The following is a 17934-nucleotide window of genomic DNA, read 5'->3' as shown; positions in this document are numbered from 1 at the left end:
TAGGTGCCTGTTCTGCACAACTTTTCAAATTTTGTTAAATTAGAGAAACTTGCTTTCTGTGAGGTATAGGGGTGGGAGAGGACAGCGTGGAGACAGGGGGGGCGGGAGGGGGGAGGGAAGGGAATATCTAGACCTAGAAGAAGGCTAGGGGTGGTTGCCTGCAAAAAGTGTCTGACCTGAAGGAAATTAAAGGGTTGTAGGTCCTGTGTTTGGAATTTCTTTTGTAGATCCTGGTTGGTCAAGATCATCCCTTTTTCCACCAGGTCAGCTGCTATTTTGAAATTTAATTCCCTAAATTGCGTGTAGTATGTTTGGAAGCATCCAGGGGAGAAATCTGGGTTTCTAAATATAGAGGGTTAGTAGAGATGGAGATGAAGTTAGAGAGTATTTTCTTTTGTTTTAGGACCATATCTTCCAGGTGCACCTCATCGATCCCAGGTCAAGCCTCCCCCCCCCCAGTGTATCCCCTCTCGTTGGGACCACAGAGCCGCCACGAGAGAGAGTGAGGACCCGCATAAAAGGTCTCAATCCCCAACCAGCAGCAAGTTGCTGGGTCGTTATTCAACATCACTACTTGTTTTAGTTGGGCCGCATGGAAATATTTTGCAATCTCTGGAACCCCCATGCCTCCGCTTGCCCTTGGGGCTCGCATTACTGATCTCGCCACTCTCGGTCTTTTACCATTGTCACGGGAGCTTGTGCAGGGTTATAAAATAACACCAAAAATCACTGGGTTGAATCGAATGCGACCATGATATGATAAAGTTTATTCCTTAGAGGTGGTGACCACACAGGATTGTACAAATAACACACAGAATATGGACACTTACGTGGGAAGGGGTCAATAAAGTAATCAGGACAGGATTAGCAATTCATCAGGCATCAGGTATCATTCAGATGTAGTAACGAAGACACGAACAACATTAGGCATAGAACTGACAATCCGTTATAAAGGATTTTGGCTCTATCCCTAACATTGGGTCTCAGACATTGGTTCACAATTATCTGCACCCAATTACCTTGTGCCAGCTAACGTGGGAAGCACTTTGGTACCTGTCCCCAGGTAACTGGCACATGCACACAAGCCTCTGGTCAGAGTCCCATTTCCTGCACCCCACACTGAAAAGTTGGCGTCTCCTAGTCTGCCATTTGGGATTCTAGCCCGGGAAACTCCTACCAGAGGTGTGAAACACAACACTTTACACAAGTACCCATGTCCTGCTCTCCTCCGCCCTAGAATACCTAATCAGGGTGGGGGAGCCTTTGTTCAATGGGTTTCCCTCAGACATCCCGACGCCCTGTGGCCATTAAAATTCCTTCTGGGCCAGTGGCTTTCGCGGGCTTAGAAATATCAGGGATGCAGAGTAACATTTTAATATTAAACATATATTAAAATAATCCGTTCTGTGGGTCTGAGCGGGCTGAAATTTGCCAGGTCCTCACGCCGGAGGACCCTTGCCATAGTGGCCAAATATCAGCCCTCCACGACCCCCAGAGCTGGAGATAACAAAACCAAGTTAAAATCACCCATTAACTTTAATGCAGGATTCTCCGCTATAGGCTAAAAGAAAATCACTGCATTTCCCTCTTTCCATTGGATTCAATGGGCTCCACCGCCATAGGCTTTTAATGGAGCAACTTCGCCATTTTATCAATGGAGACTCCGCCGCTAAATACTATGAGAAATCTCAGCGGCTCACTCCTCCATTGGAATCAATAGGGCCGGCGCCACCATAGGGAATGCATGGGTCGGCGCCGCCATAGAATGGAACCTCCGCTATCATTGAAGTCAATGGGCAAACCACATTTTTCACAGTTACCCCTACTCCGTTCGGTTGAGGGGAGAGGGTCGGGAATTGCAATGCAGTCATGCTGGAACGATGACTACGTGGTGGCCAAATCCCAGCCCTCTGGTCCCTACAGAACCAGAGTTATGGGTTTTCAGTTTAAACTGTTTTACACTTAGTGTTTAAAAGTCACGCAGCTTTTCTCCGCCATTGCGGTCAATGATGGGACCCTCATGGCCGGCGCGACCCTTTCTCACCGCCATTGACTGTCGGACCCGGTTGGGGTCGAGTGAGGGGTTCCCCTTAAGCTAGGGGCAGAAAGAATTAACCCGCTATCTGCCCTAGGACCGGAGATACAATTTTAATGAGTTTGAACTTGGCCGTGACCAAGTTCCCATGCCAATTAAGTGATCAAAGCTCTTTCAAAGACATTGTATCCGCTTTTGTGGTTTTGCGGTCTGGCTGGCAGCTCGTTCCTGGGGTCGGACTCGAGGAATCCCCATTGAAATACATTACTCCATTCACTTTCAATGGGGAAGCTCCGCTCCTCCTCTCAGGCACCACCTGCAGGTCTTCTCAGGTATTGGGCCCAAATCTGTGAAACCTCCATAGGATTGTATGGAGCTCCAATGGCTCCATGGAAGAGGCTGCAAATGGAGACTGAAAAGGCGGCAAAGGGAACAAAGGGCCATAAACCTGTAAATACAATTAACCCTTTCCCTCCCGACCTGATCCCAGTTTATGTGGTTGGTGCATACACTGTAAAGGTGCAACCACCTATAATTGGAACAATATATACCTCCAGCAAAGAGAACACATTTTGCCCTGAGGCAGGGGAATAAAAATACATGTAATCCCTCTAACTGTGGGAACATGCTAACCAAAGGGACATTCATTTTGGTTGTGAAGCAGGAGAACATATGTATTATAGGTACATTTTTGATTAACCCCTCACTTCCCAGACGGTTACAGGGGGTGCCTAATGGGGGTGACCCCTTTATTACTCGCTTGGCACCCCATTACCGTCACAACCATTCCATATAAAATGAAGAACCCTATTCTGAATGTTTTTAAGCTCAGGAAGAGGTACCATTATAGGGAGGGTTTGAAAATAATACAGAACTCTGGGGAGGATGTTCATTTTGACCAAGGAAATTCTTCCCAACCAAGATATCTGATATTTGTCCCAAGCCTGGAGATCTTTTTTTTATTTTCTCAAAGAGGGGCGGGTAGTTACATTGGTAGAGGGATTGATACAAGCTTGCTATCCGAATTCCTAGGTATTTAATGTGTGAAACTCCACTTATAAATTACAATTTGCCTGTAGGAGCTTAATTTCTGGAACTGGGAGTGTTACATTCAGAGATTCCGATTTATCATTAATTTTATAACTCGAGACTTTACCAGATTGGTCTAATTGAGATTGCAGATTAGGAAGGGACGTCAGCGGGTTGGCAAATGTTAGTCTTCGATCATCCGCAAATAAGCACATTTTATCATTTGTCCCCCCAATTTGGAATCCCTGTATGTTGACTTCATCTGACTATTGCCGCTAGGGGCTCAATTGACAATGCGAAGAGAAGCAAAGACAGAGGATAGACCCGGCTGGTTCCATTTTAAATTTTTATGGGGTTTGAGTCACCACCAGGAAGCCTGACATAGGCTGTGGGCGTCCTGTAAAGGGCTCTAACCCCCACCATGTACGGGCCCATTGAGACTAGGTACTTACACATTTAAAACCGGGATCATATCACTGAGCAAGGCCAATAAGTAAAATAAATTGTAATTTTTTCTGTAGTATCAGGCAAACATACATCGAATACAATAGGCAGAAAAAGATACACTTACTGGGGGTCTGGGGTTGACAAACTGACTTTCCTAGTTCAAATAAAGTCTTTAAAAACAGTCCAGTGCTGAAGTGGGGACTTAGAAAATGTTACGGTTTAAAAAGTCCTGTAGTCTTTTTCCTTGCAATCTCCACAAGGCGTCTCTGGGACCAGTCCGACCTGTTCTCGCCCTTATGGCAAATTGGACTTCTGGAATCACTTGGGAACACATAGGAACACATGGAACACAAGAGAGAACAACAGAGAGATTTCTGGGATGGCAACTAGCTTTCTCATACACCCATGTCGTTGGAGTTTAATCCCCAACCACTCACACTTTGCCAGGTTTGTGAAAGCTGGCACCTATGGCTTCAGAACCGTGAGAGAGCATGTGCAGAAAACACCATCCTGCCCACTCACTATGCAAAACCCCATGCAGGTTCAGTGCCTCTTAGTTTGGGAAAAGTGACAACTGGCCAGGATGGCCTGCAGTTCATCACAGGATTTGGGACACTTAACTCAGCCATCCTGTGTAGAAGGCTTTCAGACCTCTAACAACATGTGTGACTTTGATCTAGGGACCTAGGCGTAGACTGGATGGCTCCACACCCTATTATTAGTAAGCCCCCCTCTGAGTCTTGAAGAACAAAAGCCCTGCCTGATTTAATGCATAAAGTTTAAACATATTTTAAAACACTCCTGCTTAATAAAATATACTTTTATACTCTTCTTTATTAAAATGTGCTAAGTCTATTTGGTGTGGGAGATAGTGAAAACTGTAACTGTGTTTTTTCCCCACTAGCCATATCTCTTACACTCAAACTTATTTTAATAAAAACCTGCTCGGCCTTCTCTTAATAAAACCCTTTCAGTTTTATAAGTGACTGTAACATCCCTGAACCCCTCTACCAGAGTTAGGGTGACCTGGGCAGGAACTGGGCAGCCCCTCCTGTTATATTAGGGACCTCTTGACTGTTTCTGGTACCATTTTCCTCCCTGTGACTCCTTTTACCATTTCTGGTCTGTGCTGGAACAGGACCTCCTAGTGGTGAGTCGCAAGAACGCTTTTCACGGTAGAGTTTTGACAGGAGCACTGCGCTTCAATGTAGCACTGTCTGTAGCTCTGATTGAAATATTTATTTTTAATGTAATATAGGTCCCGACATTCATCCACACTGAGCGATGTTTCACTGCTTACCTGTTGCTGCTCTCGGCAGCCTCCGGTTCCACCTTGTAAGCTGCCGTACCAGGCTCTGCCATTTTGGATCCGCTCTCACACTTCCTGAAAAAAAATTTCACTTCAGGTTTCCTGGCCGCCAGTCTCTTACTTGGCATCTTAAGGGCATTTATGAATTGCTGGAACACTCGTAAGAGTGGTACTTATGTTTTGGGGTGGATTGGGTCAATTCGGGTCCCGTGCTTCTGAAAACATTTCCAGCCGAGAACAGAGCTGCCGTAGCTGCCTTCCTCCCTCATTTGCGCTGCGCATGCACCCCCATGTATCTTGTGGGGTTATTGCTAATGGACATTCTATCCAGCTACGCACGCCATCACTGCTGTGCTTAGCCCCTCACCCAAGTTCACGGAGCTGAGGCGCTGCCAGCGTGTTTGTTTGTTAGTGCCTGCACTTTGATCCATTATACAGGCCGATTTGTGGAATGTTGCTGCAGCCATTTCCGGTATTCCCGTGGAGCGTCCAGTGTCCTGCTGCTGTTGACATCATCCCAGCTGTCCTTGGATAAGGAATTTTGGACAGTGAATTTCACTGGTGAGGTATACCAATCTCCTCCTCAGCTGCACCTGGGATTCAGCTTCGGATACACTTATTCATATCAGTCTGTCAATTGTATTAATTGCGATTTACATACCTCTACGTGAGAGTGATATTTTAACCTTTTCTCCAACCATAACATTTAATTATTGAATTACGCTATGGGGCATGCACTTTTTTTGGTTTTATAGATTTCCTTGGAATTGGTAATTCCGTCAAGAAACAGTGGAGACTCCAGGGGTTTATCCCGCTCCATGTATCCTATATCCTTTTCAAACACCTCTTGGACGTTAAATTTCATGGACTTATTTTGTTTATATGTTTTGGTATTTGTGAACCTTTGAACGCTGATATATTATTGTGTATTCTCAAATATACTATTATATTGAATTATATTATTTACTTCTACTTTTTTTTATAACTGATAAAGACCCTCCGAGTCAAAATGTTGGCTTTCCACTATGTCCTAAATAAATGTACTTTTTTAATGTTACATTTTTGTTTTGAATCAGGGTGTTTCTCTATTCCTAAAAATATATTAAAACCCACTGTGAGAGTGCCATGCAGAAAAACAAAACGTCAAATTATATATTTGCTACAAAAGTGAAATATCGGTGGTAAATGTTTATGATTGGCTTGTTTTACAAAAGAATAGCTTCTGCTCACCTTGCGTAATTCTTAGTGTGTGAGGGGTGCATATAGGGATATGATATAGTGATAGAAAAAAATAAGTATTCCCATAGAGCAATGCACTCAACTTCTCTAATAATGGAGTTGGTAATCATATACTGGAAAGAGATGGAAATCCATTTCCACCAATACATATAATAATATTTTATTTGTAGACACAAAATAAATAATGTTTAAAACCTATTGAACATCTAGCGCTGTAAGACAAATTGTCTAAGTAGGTTCCTTAGTATACCGATTTGTCTTGCTTGCCTGCTTCAGTAAACTCAAGATTGTGGCTCAATTTACAGCCCAATCATTTAATGTCTCATCTCATATATGGGAGGGTTAATTAACTCCTATTGCCACATATAGGATAAAACCAGTGCATATAAATGTACAAATATTACAGAGTGATAGTCAAAATATCCTGTAAGTAGTTGGTCCCTGATGTATTAAGGCAGGCCTGCAAAACTCCAGTCCTCAAGGGCCACAAACAGGCCAGATTTTCAGGATATCCCTACTTCAGCACAACCGGCTCAGTCATACAGAGCCACTAATTGAGCCAGCTGTGCTGAAGTAGGGATATCCTGAAAACCTGGCCTGTTTGTGGCCCTTGAGGACTGGAGTTGTGCAGGTCTTTATTAAGGGAATGAGGGAGACCAAAATGCCCTACTTCAAGGATATTAAAACACTGCAGAGTTAAATCATTAGAAGTCTGCAGTTAGTGAAATTAGTGTGACAGGGAGGATTATACCAAAATGTAAGGCTGCATATAATGCGGCTCAGTCTTGTTATAGAGTAATTGGCTAATTTAACCCATGCTGGTAATTGAGTGAGTCTTGGTTAATAAAAAAGTTTTACACTTAACAAAAATTGTCTCTGGGTTGCCTATACAAAATCATAGGTAATGATTACCTTATGTGGTTAGAGTGTAGCAATTCTGCCATCTATGTTGCAAGATATATATTTCCAGTTGTATATATACCATCTACTAGTACCAGTGGAAACAAAGTCACTGTTTGAAATGCTGTGACATATGTAAACAGCCCAACATAGAAGCCGTTTGTTAAATGCTATAATAAAACTACAGCTCACTATCTTCTAGTGCAGCGGTGCGCAATCTGTGGGGCGCGACCCCCAGGGGGGGCGCGAGACTGCCGACGGGGGGCGCGGGGTTTACAGAGGCCCCGCGCGCTTCCCGAAGGCACTTAAATTAAGTGCCGGGGGAGCTGCAGGGCCTCTGTAAACATACTTACCCGTGGCTCCGGCGGCTTCCTCCCGGCGTCGCCATGGCAACGCGGCGTCAAAATGACGCTGCGAGGTCATGTGACGTCACGTTGCTATGGCAACGTGACGTCATTACGCCGGTGCGAGGGTAAGTTGGGGTTGGGGGGGGCGCGGGAGTGAGGGGACAGCCGGCAGGGGGGCGCAGGGAAAAAAGTTTGCGCCCCCCTGTTCTAGTGGATGCATTGTCAGACCATGTCATTGTTTAACCGTCTAGCCTTGAGATACAATGTAAACGAAGTTTGGCTAAGTAACTTGCAATCTGTGTTGCAGCCGTGCTATTGACTTGATGACGTGACATTACACGACGCGCGTTTCATTCTGACACGAACGTCATCGGGGTGGGCGTGCCTCTTTTACTCATGGTGTCTTATACCCATGTGTTGTCATGGTAACCCGATTTCTATAGAGTGAAAAAGTGCTTGATTTGAACCTTTACCTTAAGGTATATAGGAGTAAGTAATAGTATATGTAAAGGTATTTTACAGTTAAAATAGGACTTAATCCTAGTCTTTAAAAACGGATTAAACAATGTAATTACTGTAGGGCTTTGCCAAAACATTGCAAATGCCCAGGATGTGTTTAGGATATAAATGTCCGTGTATACCAAAGTTGTCAGAAATGCAGATAACGCAGTTTGAATGAAATATAGTCTTACTGAATGCCACCATACATGATGGCAATGTTATGCCTGTTTACAAAATAGTGACATCTGGGATAATTCATTTATCAACTGTTTTTACTCTAGGTTGAAAGTCTTTAAAACCTAAATGGGAAATGTAAATATAATTTCTCATTATTATATGTACGCTCACAGAGGACCTGATTACATCCTCAGCTATAATACCCCCAGATCATAGAACTAAAAATGATAGTGATTCACATCACATATTAGTATTCATATGATGTCCCACAGTTGTGAGGAGGTAAGTATTTTGACAGTTTGTTAATTTATCACAATCATAGATATGAGGAGGATATTAAATGGCTGCATATTAAAGGAATGCTGTATACGCAAACCCTTCATTGAGGCCCTGCGGAGCCAGGGTCCCCAACATGTATATCCATTTAGCCTCCGATTTCAAGAGGTCATTATCTAGGTCCCACTTAGTTAATACCCTGAAAAGACAGGCATGACGAATTGCCACTGTCCTGGAACAGAATTAAACATTTTCTGTCTCCCTTTGCAGTTTTGACTATTCCTGTCTCCCTTGTTCAGCTGCCTGTAATTCTCCGTTCCAGCAGCTAGCTGCATGTGTAAAGCAACATTATTGCTACATTTGCCTTTCACACAGTTCTAGCTGGTTTCCCTGACAACCTTCCAATCCTCATAGATAGAAGATTGGTTCAATCCCACTCCCCTGCCTTTATAGCAGTTACTTTGGTCCTTAGACCCTTCCTTCCAGCCACAGAAACATGTGCTTTTAGATCTAACCAGCTGGCTTTGTGAGTACATGCTTCCTCCATTACACCCCTGCAAACCCATCCTTTTTTACCGTCCCCCTCATAACAGAGCACCTTCACATAGAGAAGCACCGTCTCACCACACATTACCATCTGCAAGTACCCTTTATATTTGTTTTTGACTCCCCCATTAAAGTTGAAGAAAATAATAGGACTCTGTGTGCTCTCAAAAGGGGACGAGTTAAACCACTGGACTCACTCACATCCCACGTGTGATCCTGGTTCCAGAAGAGCCACCATGTACTGCGTTTATATATCTAGCTATGGGGGTGTCATGATGATTCTTGATGGTGCTGACATGTTCTAGGATTCGTCTCCTGAATTTCCTAGATGTCTTCCCGACAGATTTAACCCCACAGCGACAGGTGGCCAAATAGACAATCCCCACTGATTTGCCCAAAATAGCTACATTTTATAGCATGCCCAAGCTTCATAAGAACTCAAAAAATCCTCCTGGTAGGCTCATAGTGTCAGGGATAAACTCGCTCTCAGAACATGTAAGTATTTATCTTGACATGGTCTTGAGAGAGTTTGTTACAAGCCTCCCCTCATACACTAGGGACACCACGGAAGTTCTTAAGAAACTAGACGTATCCAGACCTTGCCAAATACCTTTTTGGCATCACTGGATGTGGAGTCGCTGTATACCAGCATCCAACATCCACTAGGATTGGCAACGATCTATTACTTTTTACAAACTAGGGGATTAGAAGCATCTAGTCATAATGACTTTATCATGGATTTACTACAATACAGTATGTACTCTCTCACAACTATTTCCTATTTCAAGAAAAATATTACCACCAACTGCAAGACACAGCCATGGGCACAACATGTGCACCAACCTTTGTGAATTTATTTACGGCTGCGGGAGGAAGTTCATGTGTTTTGCCAAGAGATGTCCCTCCACACCTAACACATTGAATTATCGTCACATTACATAGATGATGTGTTGGTGTTGTGGAGTGGCACAGAGTTACAGTTCAACACATTTGTCAAATCACTTAACAGCAATGATTTCAATCTAAGACTAACAAGTGAGATCAATCTTGATAAGATTGTTTTCTTGGATTTAAAGATGTAAAGACAAAGAAGGACTGTCCATACAAAAAAAGACAGCAACAGACAACCTCCTAATGGCAACTAGCCACCACCCTAAGCCCCTAATAAAGGGAATCCTTCTACTGATGCCAATTTTGAAGAACAATCCCTAATTATGCGTTGCACGTTCAAGCATAGAGGGTATAGCCAAAGTAGCATACATAAGGCATATAAAAGGGCTAAAAACACCAACCACAGCAGTTTGTTGTATGACAATAAAAATCAGAACATTGAGAAAAATCCTATGAGGATAATTGGAACATATACACCAAACAACGGCGCGAAATTAAAACAACCCTGAATACACACTGGCATATCTTGCTAGATGATTTGGACTAAAGACAAGCACTCCAGGCAACCGCTCAATAACATACAGACGCTCCCAAAATTTTTCTGACAAACTGATACACAGCCACTTTCAGGGATCACAAAAAGATACGTGGCTCAAATCTAAAACGATTTGGACGTATCGCTGCGGCACATGTAAGGCGTGTCCATTAATAAATTCCTCTAAAAACTTCCAAAACTGGGACAAACAAAAACTTTTAAACGTCAAAAGTTTATAAACTGCAAGTCAGTGGGGATTGTCTATTTGGCCACCTGTCACTGTGGGGTTAAATATATGTCGGGAAGACGTTTAGGGAATTCAGGAACCGAATCCTAGAACACGTCAGTACCATCAAGAATCATCACGACATCCCCATAGCAATATAAACGCAGTGCATAGTGGCAATTCATCATGCCTGTCTTTTCAGGGTATTAACCAAATATCCCTGGAAAAAAGAAAGTGGGACCTAGATAATGCCCTCTGGAAATCGGAATCAAAATGGATATCCATGTTGGGGACCCTGGCTCCACATGGCCTCAATGAAGGGTTTGCGTATACAGCATTCCTTTAATATACATCCATTTAATATCCTCCTAAAAAAGAGGACTGAATCTATGATTGTGATAAATTAACAAACTCACTATACTAACCTCCTCACAACTTTAGTACACGATAGGATTACTAATTTGTGATGTGAATCACTATCATTTGTAGTTCTATTATCTGGGGGTATTATAACGGAGGATGTAATCAGGTCCTCCGTGAGAGTACATACAATAATGAGAAATTATACTTACAATTTAGGTTTACTTTCAACCTAGAGTAAAAACAGTTGATAAATGAATTATCCCAGATGTCACTATTTTGTAAACAGGCATAACATTGCCATCGTATATAGTGGCATTCAGCAAGACTATATTTCATTCAAACAGAGTTATCTGCATTTCTGATAACTTTGGTATACACTGACATTTATATCCTAAACACATTCTGAGCAATTGCAAAGTTTTTGCAAAGTCCTAATTACATTGTTTAATCCGTTTTTAAAGATTAGGATTAAGTCCTATTTTAACAGTAAACTACCTCTACATATACTATTACTTACTCCTATATACCATATGGTAAAGGTTTAAATCAAGCACTTTTTCACTCGATAGAAATCGGGTTACCATGACAACACATGGGTATAAGACACCATGAGTAAAAGAGGCACGCCCACCCCCGATGAAGTTCGTGTCAGAACGAAACACGCGTCGGGTGATGACGTCACGGTCATCAAATCAATAGCGCGACTTCAACGCAGATTGCAAGTTACTTTGCCAAGCTTCGTATACACTGTATCTCAAGCCTAGACATTTAAACTAAGATGTGGGCTAACAAGGCATCCACTAGAACAGTGGTGCGCAAAGTGAGGAGCGCGCAACATTGTTTAGGGGGGGAAGGCGAAACAGTGGGGTGCGCTGGCCGGCAGACACTGAAACAAGCTGTGCTTGGGGCGGGCAGAAGCGAACGGGCGCACAAGAGGGAGGGCGAGCGCATTATTGCTGGCAGCCGACATGATTGTGTGTGAGCGCGCACGCGGAGGGGCTGCGGAGTTACGGCGGCTGAGAATGGTTCCGAAGAGGCCAGGGGAGGAACATGCCCCAGTGCTATGACGCCACACGCCCCTCCATCCGGAGACTGCCAAGAAAAGCGCAAAGGACCTGCTCTCCTCCAGTGGCTACACGATTCGCTGGGATCCTCTGCAGTCTGCACTTCTGACAAGTGAAAGGGTAGGCTGCCACTATGTCTATGTCAATGATAATTTGAATGTAATAAAACAATAAAACAAAAGTAAAAACACAACATATAAATAAACACTACGGGATCAACAGAGGTAATATATTTCCCCTCTGTTTTATGCTTATCCCAGGTAGCATTGTCCATTGGAACTCCCACACTGCACATTTCTGTCTTCGGTCACTTCTACAAGCAACACATGCTGAATCCCACGTTTGTATTTTCCCTCATGTGCAACCACAGTTGTCCAATACATCATTGACTTTATTATTTATATTTTATTGCTCTCCGTTCTGAACTTTGAGCAGCCTTCTCCTTGGTTTATAAATAAATAATACTGGTACATAGGAGTGGATGACACCAAGGGAAGCAAATGGGAGAAGGCGGGAAAGGAGAAAAGGGGGGGCGAGGGAGAGAAGGGAGGTAGCAAAGAGGTGGATGAATGCCCCCCCAAATGGATTGCCTTTGTGATATTGACAGTCCACCAGAAAAAAACTAATATTACCAGTTACCAAAAAACAATAAAATAAAGTGATCCAATACTAGTATACTGCTGCATGGGACACCTCATAAACATATTACAGCTCCAAATGTTTTAAGTGAAATGCAAGGAATGTGAGAATAAGGCTGGGATTATGGTCCCTGTGCGGCCACGTGTAAACGAGCGCGCCGGCACGCGCAGTCCTGCAGCGCAAGCGATTTGTGAACTTGGCTGCAGGAGATTGTAGATGTGTGGTGGACGGTTCACGAAGCTGGTTCGCCCTCATTGGCTGAACCAGCTCACATGCGCTGACGTCACGTGGAAGCTGCCTGAACATACAAAATTTGTTGTATTTTTAAAACGCTGCCGCATCAATGAGGAAAGAAAATACAGCAGAGTGCTTGCCGGGCGCACGCACTCAAGCGCATGCATGCAGCGATGCCGGCACCATAATACCAGCCTTAGATAAAATGAGCCGACCCAAGCCAGGGTCATCTGATGCATAAAATGAGCCGACCCAAGCCAGGGTCATCTGATGCATTAATAAGGTGTATGACTGATCCAGAGTGTCAGTTCCTGGGAAGCATGTTTCAGGGGATGTTTTCATTCTTTATCCAGAGCCTTTACACACAGGAGGTCACCTGATTTCATTATCTGTAGCCTGGCAGATCCAATGCTCAGCTGTTCTCTCATCCCTGCCTACTGTCTTCTGGTCGCTATAACCCTGCAGTTCTACACAGTCTATGGGGGATAGTAATTAATAATAATGATAGCATGTTCTTGTATAGCGCTGCTAGTTTTACGTAGCGCTTTACAGAGACATTTTGCAGGCACAGATCCCTTTCCTGTGGAGTTTACAATCCCTTTTTTGGTGCCTGAGGCACAGGGAGATAAAGTGACTTGCCCAAGGTCACAAGGAGCCGACACTGGGAATTGAACCAGATTCCCCTGCTTCAAACTCAGCGCCAGTCAGTGTCTTTACTCACTGAGCCACTCCTCCTTAAAATGAATGTCCTTAAGTCTGAGAGAAGGATCGGCTCAGTGAGACACTGACTGGCACTGAGCTTGAAGCAGGGGGACCTCCATTGACGTCAACAGAAAGGGGGTTACAGAAGAGGATGAGGAGGGGAGGAAGAAAGGTGATGAGGAGAATCTACTTGTGATTGTCACATATCATACATACAGTGTTGGGCTTTATCAGTTTTTTTTCTCTTTATATAGCCACGATCTTAATCGCCTGATCTAATTGGAGTATCATCTGCAGCTCCAGATGAGTCAAACTTTTGCTACAGTTAACAGTTAAATATATTTTCTCCCTAAAAATGGATAAGTGGCTTTTAAAAGCTGGTGTAAATGCTACAACTGCTACCTCATCAAATGATTGTCCATCGTAAAAAGTTGCACAACATTGCTGAAAATACCAAAACAACAGAATGTCCAAATGTGGAACTGGAATCTTCATGTAGCAAAATAAGAAAATATAAAGAAGAATAACTTAAACTTGGATTTTTTTTTTACAATGGTTAATCATGAGCAACGACCACGGTGTGTATTATATTCTGAGATCTTGGCCAACGACAGTATGAAACCAAATAAACTCATGCGCCACTTGGTTACAAGGCATCCGGGTCACAAAGATAAAGATATTGCCTTTTTTAAGCGACATGAAGAATCGCAGAAGGCAAGTGCAAGTGTCATGAATAAATATATGTGACAGTATCGTCAAAGGCTCAGAGGGCATCTTATGAAGTGTCTCAACTCATTGAAACGACAATGAAGCCATATAATATTGGTGAAACATTAGTACTTCCGGCTGCAATAAAGCTGAGCGAAACTATGCATGGTGGCAAATATGCTGAAGCCTTAAAAACGATACCATTATCTCGAGATACAGTAAAGAGACGTATTATAGATTTATCTAAAGACATTGAAACACAACTATTAATGCAAATTCAGCAAAGTGTTCAGTTTCCAATCCAACTGGATGAAAGCACGGATTTTGTTAACATGGCACAGCTAAATCGTACAGGCAGTCCTCGGTTATCCAACGGAATCCGTTCTGGAAGTAGCGTTGGATAGTAAAACCGTTGTAAAGTGAGTCCCATGTTAATCAGTGGCGATGAGCGTTGGATAACGCATTCAGGCGTTGGATAACGCATTCGGGCGTCGAAAAACAGCCCTTAGGATTGCATTGTAAAGCAATGGATATGTCATTCGTTGTAAAGTGAAACATTGGATAACGAGGACTACCTGTATTTGTTCGATACTGTTATGAAGGTGAAATCCTAGAAGAAATGTTGTTCTGCAAATCACTTGAAGGACATACTATGGGAGAAGATATCTTCAATGCTGTTGAAGAATTTTTTTTAAGGCCAATGATCTGCTCTAGCATCATTGTGTTGGTGTGTGTACAATGATAGGATATAAGAAGGGTTTCAGAGCAAAGGTGCTAAACATTGAGCCTCATGTGAAATTCACACATTGCATAATACATCATGAAGCTCTTGCTGCAAAAAAGCTTGAGCCCGAAGCTAATGAAGTTCTTAACGATGCAATAAAAATAATGAATTTTATACAAGCTCAACCTTTACAGAGCAGGTTATTCTCCATTTTCTGAAATGGGCTCACAGTATGACAACCTCCGTTTGCATACAGAAGTTAGATGGTTATCATGGGGAAAGATTCTTCGCTGAGTGTTTGAGCTCATGGATGAACTCCAACTTTACCTTACAGATCACAGCCACACCTTGGCTGCAAAATTCTGCATCAAAAGATGGCTTCAAATGTTGTGTTACCTCAGCAATATTTTTGAAAAAATGAATGACCTGAATTCAGCAATAAAAAAGGAAAAAAATAGTAATACTTTAACAATGGGTGATAAAATTTCAGCTTTTTTTTTTTTTTTTTTACAAAAGCTCACACTGTGGAAGCATAAATATGAAACAGGATCTTGCAAAATGTTTCAATGCCTCAGCGAATTCATCGAAGCCTCTAATGCCAAGCGAAGTCAGATTGATTCTGTTATAAAAACACACCTTGAAAATCTCCGCCAGAATCTCTCTGAGAGGTTCCGGGACTTACAAACAGGGGAGTATGACTGGATTCGGAATCCTTTTGACACCGATGTAAGAAGCACCCACCTACCAATTACTGATCAAGAAAAGTTGATAGAGTTATCAAATGACTCCACATTAAAAATGGAATTCAAAGCAAAAATCCTTACAAGTTTTTGAGTCACCATGAAAAATGAATATCCTGATATTTCTGCGAAGGCTATTGACGTGCTCTTGCCTTTTCCTTCAACTTACCTACCTACCTACCAACTTACCTACTTTCTCCAAATTAGCTACATTAAAAGCCAAAAATCGTTCCCGTCTGGATGTGGAACCAGAGCTCAGAGTAGCAGGTTCTGGATTAGCACCAAGCATGGATGTCCTTACTGCTGGGTCTCAGGCTCATCCATCTCATTAAAGCAGCAATACTATATTGCCCTCCTTTTTTTTAAAAGTTCTTTTTGTTTTGTTTTTTAAATAAATCATGTTAAAACAACAACACTTAAATTGTAATGTTTAACTGTTTTAAAAATGTTGAAATATTCAAGTATTTAGACGTATTTGTACTTACATTGTATACTGTTTAATAAACTTTTTTTCATGTGATTTTGATTACATCAGGAAGGGGGGTGGGGGGACCGAGAAATGTCATGGATGAAAAGGGGGGCTTGCAACATAGATGGCAGAATTGCTACACTCTAACCACATAAGGTAATAATTGTGTAAGGTAATAGAATCAGAACAGGATGTAATTTCTCTTCAGAAGGACTTGGAGAGACTGGAAACGTGGGCAGGTAAATGGCAGATGAGGTTTAGTACAGATAAATGTAAGGTTATGCATTTGGGATGCAAGAATAAAAAGGCGACTTACAATTTAAATGGAGATATATTGGGGGAATCCTTGATGGAGAAGGATTTAGGAGTACTTGTAGACAGCAGGCTTAGCAATAGTACCCAAAGTCATGCAGTAGCTGCAAATCAACAAGATCTTATCTTGCATCAAACAGGCAATGGATGGAAGGGAAGTAAACATAATTATGCCCCTTAATAAACATTAGTAAGGCCACACATTGAATATGGAGTACAATTTTGGGCACCAATCCTAAAAAAGACATTCTGGAACCAGAGAGAGTGCAGAGAAGAGCCACCAAATTAATAAAGGTGATGGACAATCTAACTTATGAGGAGAGGCTAGCTAAGATTTATTTACATTAGAAAAGAGGCATCTAAGAGGGGATATAATAACTATATACAAATATATTCGGGGACAATACAAGGAGCTTTCAAAAGAACTGTTCATCCCACGGGCAGTACAAAGGACTCGGGCCATCCCTTTCACCAGCAACAAAGGAAAGGGTTCTTTACAGTAAGAGCAGTTAAAATGTGTAATTCATTACCCATGGAGACTGTGATGGCAGTAGAATAGATTTATTCAAAAAAAGGTTGGACATCTTTTTAGATGGGAAAGGTATACAGGGATATACCAAATAAGTATACATGGGAAGGATGTTGATCCAGGGATTAATCCGATTGCCAAGTCTTGGAGTCAGAAAGGAATGTATTTTTCCCCTTATGAGATATCATTGGATGATATGTCACTGGGGTTTTTTGTTTGCCTTCCTCTGGATCAATGAGTAAGTATAGATATAGGATAAAGTATCTGTTGTCTAAATTTAGCATAGTTTGAACTTGATGGACGTACGTATTTTTTCAACCTCATCTAATATGTAACTATGTAACTATGTATTACCTATGATTTTGTATAGGCAACCCAGAGACAATTTGGTTAAGTGTAAAACTTTATTATTAACCAAGACTTACTCAATTACCTGCATGGGTTAAATGAGGCAATTACTCTAAAACAAGAATGAGTAGCATTATATACAGCCTTACATTTTGGGATAATCCTCCCTGTCACACTAATTTCACTAACTCCAGACTTCTAATGGTTTAACTCTGCAGTGTTTTTATATCCTTGAAGTAGGAGATTTTTGTCTCCCTCAGTCCCTTAATACATCAGGGACTACTTACAGGATCTTTTCACTATCACTCTGTAATATTTGTAAATGTATATGCACTGTTTTATAATATATGTGGCAATAGAAGTTAATTAACCCTCCCATATACGAGATGAAACATTATATGATTGGGCTGCAAATTGAACCACAATCTTGAGTTTACTGCTTCAGACAGCCCGTGCGGCCGCACGGCAGCGGACCACCAGCCCCTTTCCTCTAGTGTGGAGGTCCCCGCTGGCTCGTTACTACTTGGCTGACTGCGTGCTGTGACGCGTCAGCCGGCCGATGCTGCAAGCTCCTAGTGATTTGCAGCTCTGATGCGTCACGTGGTGCGTCAGTCAGCCAATGAGGGAAGGAGGGGAGGGAAGGA

The 17934-nt window shown here is 42.3% G+C and overlaps 1 protein-coding gene across 4 annotated transcripts in view; it reads right to left on the bottom strand.

Moving 5' to 3' along the window:
• Positions 1-17934, bottom strand: part of TPPP (tubulin polymerization promoting protein) — a 186600-nt gene that overhangs the window by 103170 nt on the left and 65496 nt on the right. For 3 of the 4 annotated variants that reach the window (XM_075586396.1, XM_075586395.1, XM_075586393.1), the window contains exon 3: positions 4812-4895. The exons of the other annotated variant lie outside the window; for it this stretch is intronic. In XM_075586396.1, the coding sequence (XP_075442511.1) occupies positions 4812-4895 (84 nt within the window). The remainder of the gene's footprint in view (positions 1-4811; positions 4896-17934) is intronic. 4 annotated transcript variants of the gene reach the window in all.

Source organism: Ascaphus truei, chromosome 2, assembly GCF_040206685.1.
Source record: "Ascaphus truei isolate aAscTru1 chromosome 2, aAscTru1.hap1, whole genome shotgun sequence".
Taxonomy (NCBI): Eukaryota; Metazoa; Chordata; class Amphibia; order Anura; family Ascaphidae; genus Ascaphus; species Ascaphus truei.
The sequence above is the reverse complement of the archived record's forward strand: the minus strand, read 5'-3'. Positions and strand labels throughout refer to the sequence as shown.